Source organism: Balaenoptera borealis (genome assembly GCF_965194805.1).
Source record: "Balaenoptera borealis genome assembly, chromosome: 18".
In the NCBI taxonomy this organism is placed as follows: domain Eukaryota; kingdom Metazoa; phylum Chordata; class Mammalia; order Artiodactyla; family Balaenopteridae; genus Balaenoptera; species Balaenoptera borealis.
In genome coordinates, this window is record NC_138877.1 from 4916132 (window position 1) to 4925937 (window position 9806).

Sequence of the window (9806 nt, forward strand, 5' to 3'; positions counted from 1 at the left end):
ACGTGCAGAACACACATTAGCCTGCTAATATAATGACCCCAAAAGAACTGTTTGTTTTGTGCTGTCAACGTTTCCCATGGAGCACGTAAAATACCCACTGACTCAGACATACTATCGACTTCAGAGATATCAATCACTTTTAAAGGTAGGCTCTTTGTTCTAGAAGGCAATGTTTATGATTTTTAGCAATTTTCCCCTATTAACAGGTTTAATAGACCATCTGAAAAATTACCAAGTAGAATGAAAATGAAAAAACCCAACTCCCCTAGGAATTCATGCCGTAAAATATTTATTAATAAGTAAAATGATTTTCCCCTGCCTTTGGCTATTAAAAGATTTGATGGGGTATCTTTGTTGACACCAATTGCCAACAATGGTTTTACATTTTTCAGTCATGAGATAGACAGAGATACAGACAGGTGATAGAAAAGGTAGACAGATCATAGACAGATGACCATAGATACAAATATGTGTAAAAGACCATACCTTACAACCATTTAATTACAAATCTTGGTTTTGCTAGCAGTTGGAAATTTACTGGCACACACTTCAACTTATTTCTTGTAAGGGAACAATACACAAATAAATTCACTTGAATTTCATAATTCAGAACACTGGTAATGAATACAGTGCTTGCTGAGGACTAAAAGAGAGAGAAAAACAAGAACTAACTTTGTGGAGAAGAAAGGCAATATCTCTTTGAAAAGCTCTTCTCAACTTGATAGTCTCTCTTGCCTGAAAAACAAGACATTTTGATAACGACAGTATAAAAAGCCTACGATTTGCGAAGTAAATCGAATCTGTGGTTTAAATTTCATCCCAAGTCTCAGATTTTGGCTGAGGAGCGATACTAAGTATCTCTCTCTGCAGGCGTTTCTTTGAGCTTTTCTAGGGAAGACAAGAAAATGTTTTATCAGATCTAGGCAGAAAGGCTGACCTTCATTTATAACAACAGAAATTACCTGCACTCAGTACTATACGAACACGGAGGTCTGAACGCCAAACAGAGTGAAATGCCAAGCCATACCACACAGCAAAATTAAGAGTCATTTGGAGAAGAAGCAGGTGATAGAGTTTATGATTTCAATATGAAAACACTTTATTACTCTTCTCAGATGTCAATGTGAAGTCAGAAATTTAAAAGATACAATCGAGAAGGGGCTGAATGGTTTTATTACTACACCATCACTACTTCAAGATTAAAATAATCCCAGAGTTCTGAAATGTCATCAGTTAAGTAACTATACAATTTCTTTCAGCCTCTTTTTAATGTAGGAAATCACTTTGTAATAAGATCTCTACACAAGGTAAAAAAGCACAAAATAGACCCAAAAAAAGCACAAAAATAGACAATATATATATTTGTACAATGAATTAAGATGTGCCTGGAAAATGCTGGGATCAAGGACTAACCTCAGAGTCCAAATTGGTTTCCTTTTATAAGAATTGTACTCTTTACATCCCCCCTAAAACCTTGGATGCTTATGAGAAGCTGGCCCAGGTAAAAGGGAGGGAACAACTATTCTGATCTTGTACCAATACAATAAAAAATAAAAAAGAAGTAACAGTAACGAAATAATAAAAACACTTCATCAGTTTACAAAATTCTTTTGACAGCCACACCTCAAGGGCACTTAAGGGCTCACATGTGTCACACAACCATTGGCGACGACACAGGCCTCTCCAGGGGATGCTCTTCTCCATCATAAATCCATCATGCACTGGGATGAAACATGTCCAGAAACGCTAATTTGGAGAAACATGTTTTCATACAGTTTGGGGGCGAAGCAAGCCCTCCAACAGAATCGTGCCACAAACACCAGCGATACGCTGGGACTTCCACGTTGAGAATCCTTCCCAAGCCCACAGCTTCTGCCTTCCTCTGCCTGGTACAGGACCCCGGCCTCACCTTGCGTTACACAGTCACGGCTGGGTACATCTTCTGTTCGCTGTTAGTGTGAGGGAAGGGGGCCTGGATCTGCCTGTAGCCCGTCTGCAGCCCGTCCAGGAACGGGGGCACCGGGGTCAAAGGCACCGAGTCGTGCTGCACCGTGTACCCCACGAAGGGGGGATGCAGGTACTGCCCCTGGTGGGGCACAATCTGGGTGGCCTGCTGACAGTTGAGCACGGAGAAGTTTGTGGGCATGTTGACGTACACATTGTTCATGGTGCCCTCGGGCAAACAACAGTTGGTCTGTGACCTGGTCGGGGGCCCCCGGGCCCCCGAGTTGGCGCTGGAGCTGGAGCTGGCGGCCGTGCTGGACTGGCGGGAAGAGGAGCTTCGGGAGGTGCTGGCGCTGGGAATCATGGGGATGGTCTCCACCATGCGGGGCCCCCCCGGGGCCCGGCTCTGCTGGGGCTCCTGCTTGGGCCGCAGGCATCTGCAGCAGCAGGCGGCCACTAGGGACCCCAAGATGATGAAGGCGACAAACACCGACCCGACGATGAGGAAGGGCACATAGATGGGGACTGAAGAAAAGGAGAGAGACATACTGTGATGACTTCCTGTAAGGATGCAGGAAAAATCGGGGATGGGCAGCGGAGATGGATAAATGAACAACGGCGGTACCCAGAAGCCGGGAACCTGGGCCGGGCTGGTGTGTGCGCTTATCGGCCGCACACAGGAAGCACCGTCCTTTATCAAGTGCTTAGGGATGGCGGGGGGCGCAGTAGGGCCTGCCTACGGGCACTGGGGATCAGCCGCCAAAGCAAAGCTGTTAACACTGACAGCTAGACTCACCAACTACAACGCTCACGGAGGCAAAGACCCAGTTTAGCAGAAATATGAGTTTAACGGTTTAAGACTGTTCTAAAATCCCTAGAGTAACGGAGCTGCCCACATTTCAGTCTACCCTAACAGACAGTTTGTAGGGTCTGCACAGAAATGAGTTGAAATTATTTCAAAGTCTTTTCTCCCCCCAGAAAATTATTTACATTCCTCGTAAACCTCTTTTACCATTTTTTCGCAGGCTCTTGTTTCATAGGCAAATAAATCAAAAATTTAGGGCAGACCCTAGTCACAACCATTTCCAAAAAGAGTCTGTAAGGTACAGAGATCAAAGAAGGGATTTAAAAAAAAAAAAAAACAAAAAACAAAGCCCTCCACACACACTTGACAAGCTGAAGGCTGGTCCCTGGGACGTGGGCCTGGCAGGGGGGGGAGGCCGTCCAGGCAGCGGATCAGCATGCAACAAGGTACCGAGGAGGACAGGCTTGACATCTGTTCCAGAAGGAAGAGCCCGCAGTGAGCCGAGGCCCCAGGCAGGACCACGTGGCTGAGGCGGAGCTGTCAGGTCCGGAGTTAGGACACTGGATTCCGTGTGAAGAACCACAGGGAAAGCCCGCAGAGCAAAAAGCAATGGGCATCCTACTTAACAAGGGAGGTTTATTCCAGCAAATAAAACTGTCAAGATAAAAATAAACACTTTATACTAAAGTCAGTAGCGAGCTCCAGTTTTCAATTATTTTACTTAAAAAGATCTTCGGGGTGCCGTGGGCCTAGCACTACCGGGTTTCAGAAGCTGGACGCACTGGCTGATGGGGGCCGGGAATCAGGAGGGAGGGGTCTGTGGAATCCCACCCTATGTGACCAAGAACCCATGTCTTCTGACGCGTTCCTGCCCATCTCCTTGACTATTCGATTCGACGCCACACGAGGACGGGGACTGGTCCCGCTGGTCTCGGCAAAGGGCAGCGCCAGCGCGTGGTCCAGGGAGACGCTCAGCTCTCCCTCGCCTGAAGTCACAGACGCGAAACGCCCTCTGCCCGCTAGGGCAGCAGCCGTTCTAATCACGCTCCTTGGACAGAACTGACATTCCTGCAGTCAGTGTTTCTAGAGCATAGTACCACACGGAGCCATGGAGAAATGATGCCTTGTGTAAGTAAAACATACTTTATCAAGTATGCAACCAAAGGCTGATGATTGAAGACTTCATTTTCTAAATTAAAGATACCAGCCCTATGTGTTATCAAGTAAACAAGTAACAGTTTAAAAAAACAAAACAAAACAACACCCCCGAAGCAGTCTCAGTCCACATGATGAGTTTTGGGGAGAAATCACTGTTCTCTTTCCAGGATTTTAATTGGAAGAGTAAATAACTCAGGGCAGAGAAGGCAGTGTTACTGGAAGCCCTCGGCTCTGCTTAATTAGACATGCGCTGTCCTTCTTGAGTGCAGAAGTACAGAATTTTTAGGAGAAAAGATTCAAAAGTGGAATTTAGAAAGCATCCCCACATACCACGGCGTCTTGAGAAGTCGGCTGCCTGCTGATTTGTCCACAGTCAGCCCAACTTCTAGGAGGCCAGCAAAAGCCCAACTTGGCACACACAGAGAAAGCAGTCAAGCGGTGTGCCCATGGCTTATCCCCCCAGGTTTATTCGGGAGGCCACACACCCCGCTATGCTGCGCTTGCCTTCTAAGACAGCACCTCTTCTGGAATTACCCTCCCTTCTCCTCTTCAGAGTCAAGGCAGCAGCCGACCAGTAGGAGTAGCTAATAAAATGCTTGACTGCAAAGGGAAGGACGGAAACGAGCTGCCTCTCAGCAGCCCCAGCCAGCTCTGTGAACAGGGACCAGCGGGGCCCCGGCTCAGGCGGCTGGAACCCTGGGCTCGGGGGGGTAGTATTAATATAAACAGTCCTCTTCTTCTCAAAACGGACGGAGACGCCCCTCCGAGCCATGTGTGCCCTTCCACCTCCACCAGGACCACATCCTCCCTCCCAAACACATTCTGGGATAGGCCCTCGAGGGAGGGGTCTGGGAGACTGGTGACAAGCAGAGGCAGTGAAACCTATCAAATGCTTTCACGCATTTGTTTCTCCAACTCTAACTTGGGCAATCTGAAAAAATACAGTTAAGGAATCAAGGCCACAAAGAGCAGAGCTGGCACCGCTCTGATGTCACACCTACCAAGTCCGACGTGGTAAGGAGGCCGGGGCGGGGGAGCTGCATCTTAGGGAGGGGTAGACTCTTCCCCGGGGTCTGGTAGAGCCCATCACCCTCGGGAAGCCCCAAGGAGCGGCCTTCCCTCCGAGGAGCCCTCAGGTGCCCCGGCCAGCCCTCTCGCTAGGGGGCGCCGCCAAAACATGACCCCGTCCTCGAACTTAGACCCATGGAGACAGGAGACCCGGGAGGGGGCACGGAGACCCCTGGGCAGGAGGCACGTGGGGCTGGCTGCGGCGCCATGCCTTGGATGTTAGGGTGTTTTCCGGAAAACCCAAGCCAAGCCGCTTTTTAGCTGACAGATGGGGAAACTGAGGCCCAGGGCGCTGAACCGGTGTTCCGTTCCACACAAAGTAAAGGCTGCGCCAGGACGCAGGCACCGCCTCCCGGTCCAAGCCCCTTTCCTGAAGTCGCAGGCTCCGAATTCCCTTCCCCTCTCCAGGCTGCCGGGTCCCGCCGGCGAGGCAGAGCCCCTTCCTCCCCTCTCCGCTCGCCCGGCCCGCCTACCTGCCGAACCGTCGGGGCCGTCTTTGTCCGCGCGGCCGGGCTCGCCGGCGCCCTGCTGGCGGTCGTTGTCGCAGCCGCCCTGGTCCAGGCGCGCCTCGGCGCTGGAGCAGCAGTAGCGCAGCGCGCAGCTGCCGCAGCAGATGGTGGCGTCGCCGCCGTCGAAGCGCTCGGGGCACTGGAAGCCGATGCGCCAGACGCCCTGCGCGTCCAGCCAGCCGTGGCAGTACTCGCCGCTGGCCCGCGCCCCCGCCGCCAGCAGCGCGGCCAGCAGCAGCCGCAGGAGCGAAGCGGCGTCCCGGGAGGAGGCGGCCGGGCGGCGTCCGCCCCACATGGCACCACCCTGGGCGCGGGCGGCGCGTCTCCAGAGGGCGCAGCGCCGACTCCGGGAGGTGGCGGCCCGGCGCCCCGGTCCCGGCGGTGCTGAGGCCGGGGCCTCTCCGCTGAGTGTTTCTTCCGCGGCGCCTTCCGCGCGGGCCCCCGCCCCCCCGCCGCCGCGACGTCCGGGAGCTAAGCCATGCCCTCCCTCGGCCGGCGGTCCGGCCCCAGCAGAAGCTGCCTGGAACTCGTGGGCACTCGCCGATGGAGCTCTCCGGGTGCGACTCAGAGGGCCCCCGGGGCTGCCGTTCCGCAGCCCCCGGAGGCTTCACCAGCGACGGGACCCTCCCCGTGCATCCCCGAGGGGACGCTCGCTCGAGCCGGAGGACCGCTGGGCGCGCCGCTGCGGACCCGGAGCCAGGGCGCTGCCGCACAGTTTAAGCCTCGGGATCCTGCGCGCTAGTCGTGGCGCGTCTCCTGGCCTTTATTCCCCCCTCGGGCGGCGAGAAGAGGCCAAGGCGGCGGGCAGCAGGCACAGGTCTCCGGGCAGCAAGTGCAGCGGCCGGCCGCGCTCAGCCTCCTGCGCTCCGAACTCGGTCCGCATGGCTCCGGCCGCACTGCCCGGGCCGCCCCCCGGGTGCAGCCACCACGTTCCGCTCCGCGGGCCGGACGGTCGATCCTCCCGGCGCACGCGGGCGTCCGGGACGCGGACGAGAACCGACGCGCCCCGCCGGGGTCCCGGGAGCCAGCCGCGGCTGCTGCTGGGCGCGGGTCCAGGCGGGCGGCTCGCCCTGCTCCCCTTCTCTGCTCTCCGGCCTCGGCGCGCTCCGTCTGGCTCCCCCTCCCCCACGCCGCTGCGCCCTGGGTAGGTGCGCACCGCTGGGCGCCTCCCACGGAAGTTTCGGTCCCCGGGGCTGCGGAACAAGCCGAGCGCAGCGGCCGCCCGCCCACCCGCGCGCCCAGCCCCGACTCGCCCGCCGCGCCGCTGCGCTGCGCTCTTAAGAGGAGCTGGCGCCGCGGGCGCGCATGCGCGCTGGGGCCGCCCCGCCCCCGCCGCCCCCGGGGCCGCGAGCCCTTCACTTTCTGGCTTGAGCGGCCGCGGGCCGTGGGCTGCCGGGTAGAACGGGCGCGGGAGACAACGGCGCTCGAGCTAACATAGTAACAGCAGTAACGGCAATAAGGGCAAACTCAACTTGCTTATTGCAGGTCGTAGGCGGCATTCACAGTTCGGATTCTCACAACTTCCCAAAGAAGGGTGTTAATTGCGCTCCATTTTACAGACGCTGAAGTTGCCACTTAGACTCACTTGTCCCTCCGATGTCCAGGCCGCGGCCGGTCACTGGCCTGGGGCTGCGTGGTGGGCTCGGGCTTCTGCTAGGTGGGGTGCAGACTTGCCAGATTTGGCCGCTGTCCGGATGATCTGTGTCGCTTTTCTTTCTAAATTTGGGCAGAGCGATTTATTGGATTCAGGCAGAAAGGTGCCTCGGCTCCACATTTGGCCCCGATGGTGTAGACAGCTGCGTGAGGAAGCAAACAAGGCTCCGACGGACCAGCACCGCGGCTTTGAGGAGCAGAGATTAATAGCTCCTGTCCTGCGGAAGCTGAAACAACAGGTGCTGATGCTATTAAAGCCGCCGTGATTATTTTTAAAGGATCTAGTGACCCTTCCGACACGGTCTGGAAGTCAGCGACCTGACATCTAGGCCCAGCCCGACCAGAAAAAGAATCCTGCATTTTGCTGGCCTCAGTTTCTTCATCTTTAAAGTGGAGCATAAGAGGTGCTGACCACTGAGGTTCCCCCCGAAGTCCGTGTCTATGGACCACAAAGCAATTTTATTCACAGCAAAGACGCCGCTGTTCAGACACCGTCGGGCACTTGGGCGGGCCGGGTCACCACGCGGACTCGGGCAGGGTGGCCTCCCTGCCACTCGCCCCACGGCATCAAAAGGAAAAAAACCTACCCTACGCCCTGGAAGCAAACACCTTACTCTTTTCAGTAAACCTCTCTCCAAGCACTGCACTTGATTTCATTGGACTTTGCGGCGGGGGGGAGGGGTATTTTTAGCTTCATAAAATTATGTATTTTAAATGCACCGGCCACGAACTTTTCTAAACCTAGTAAATGAACGAGGTTTTAATATCGAATTATTCGTTCCACAACTACAAGCTAAGCAGTTACAGTATACCGTGTTCTGTGTTGGGTCCTCGGGATTCTCCAAGAAGCCAGACGTCGTGGCCATTTCCTTCAGACAGAGATGAAAGTCTCTGGAAATGGGACAGAGAGACAAAGAACTGAATAAGCAAAGATAGTACAAGTATTATAAAGCTATGATCGGTGATGTACAGGGTCAATTTAAGCACATAACCTGGGGGTCGGGAGGGGAGGGGTATCAGAAAAATCATCAGAGCAACAGCTCTTAGGCCAGAAGCAGCCGAGGGAAGACTCGTTTTTCAGATTCAGTCTTTTTCTTAGAAAACATTGATACTGTGAGCTAACGTGTATTGAAGGCTTACTCCGTGCCAGGCACTGTGCTGCGTTTTATGTGCACATTTAATCCTCACAGCAACCCTACAAAGAAGACAGAATTACTCGCCTGACTTTGCTGGTGAGGGTAACTTGCCCAGTCCTTACAGACAGAAAGTCACAGTTTGCCTAGACTCCAAATCCTGCCCACTACGTTGCTGGTCACCAGTCTCCACTACAGAAAGCCTGGAATTAACTGCTGACTCTACACTAATCACCAGATGGCTAGGCATCATTATTTTCCTATGGCACCATAAAATGACTGGGGTGGGGTTCAGAGTGTTAATACTTTACTTTTTTTTTTTTTTTTTTTTGCCTTTGGGGAAAAAATGAATGCAAGGGAAGTGTCCATTTCTTCAGACAGTACTTATGCCATATCCTCCTTCCACTATCCATTTATCCTCTTCTCCAAAACACCCATGATTTGTCAGTTTATTAATGAAGAAAGCACTGTTGGCCATATTCATACTGAAACTGATTTATGACCTGGTAATGCCAGAGCTTAAACACAAGAAGTTTTTCCCAAATGGTTCAGAACCATTAGAATGGTTAGTCCACAACCAGCAGACTTGGAAGTGCAGAGCTTTGAGCAAATTCATCCTCTTTTTTTTTACTGCTGTGTTCCTTGATTCCCTAAAAGTGAAGGAGAGGCCTGTTTCGTGGTTACTCGATGTGGTGGTTGGCTGTTATCAATGCTCATAGAGACTTTATACCCCTCTGTTCCTGCCTCTGACTTGATTTTACTTTTTCTTTGTGTATCTAGTATGTTGTATTGAAATTTTTTATAAAATAAGTTGTCAAGTACTCACTGAGCATCTCTGTGGGAGGTGCCACTGGGTCATATTAAGGTGGCAATGTTCCTTCCATAAGGAATTCCCTCACCATCCTTGACAGTCTTAAACTATTTTACTAGTCTTTTCCGAGCAACTGTAACTAGTTATCAAAACATATAGGTAGTAGTAATAATTTATTATAGTCAAAACTAAATGTCAGGCAGTCTGCCAAAGTAGATTTAAACACCTATGAAGGAGTGCCCTCCTCCCTCTTAAAAAGTTGAATTCTGTAGACACTAACTGCAAAAGTATATTTTCAGTTTATTTTGCTTTTCAGTCTGTGCCTCTCTCTCTCTCTCTCTCTCTCTATATATATGTATATATGTGTGTGTGTGTGTGTGTGTGTGTGTGTGTGAATAAAATGCATTTTATCACCATCTACCGACTTTGACCTTTGTGTTTTTGATTGCTCAAACTGAACTTGATTCTTATTTGGTACCTCTGTTTTGCCTTTGGACGTTTTCCTCTTCAATTTGTTATGATGTTTCTTAGTACCTGTCACTCTGCTTGTTCATATAGGATTCCTAGCTGTGACATGGGCTGCAATCAACCCCATTTTAAAGCACTCATGTGTAGGATCAGCACATATGGTGAAAAAAACGACGTAGTCAGCTTTATCCTTGAATCAGGCTCAGTGCGGCAAGAGGCTCATGATTGCGAGAGGCACGAGGGGGAGGAAACCACCA

At 52.1% G+C, this 9806-nt stretch overlaps 1 protein-coding gene and 1 long non-coding RNA gene across 2 annotated transcripts; one reads left to right on the top strand and one right to left on the bottom strand.

Annotated features, from left to right (window-relative positions):
* Positions 1 to 272: 272 nt before the first annotated feature.
* Positions 273 to 6755, bottom strand: SHISA2 (shisa family member 2). The gene is made up of 2 exons (XM_082365127.1): positions 5449 to 6755; positions 273 to 2469 (listed from the first exon to the last, which is right to left on the bottom strand). Exons 1-2 carry the CDS (start codon positions 5777 to 5779, stop codon positions 1916 to 1918), a joined length of 885 nt encoding a protein of 294 aa, XP_082221253.1. The 5' UTR covers positions 5780 to 6755; the 3' UTR covers positions 273 to 1915.
* LOC309615484 lies at positions 2476 to 9465 on the top strand. The gene is made up of 2 exons (XR_014236871.1): positions 2476 to 4921; positions 7215 to 9465. It is a non-coding gene; the product is annotated as an uncharacterized lncRNA (long non-coding RNA).
* The last annotated feature ends 341 nt before the right edge of the window (positions 9466 to 9806 follow it).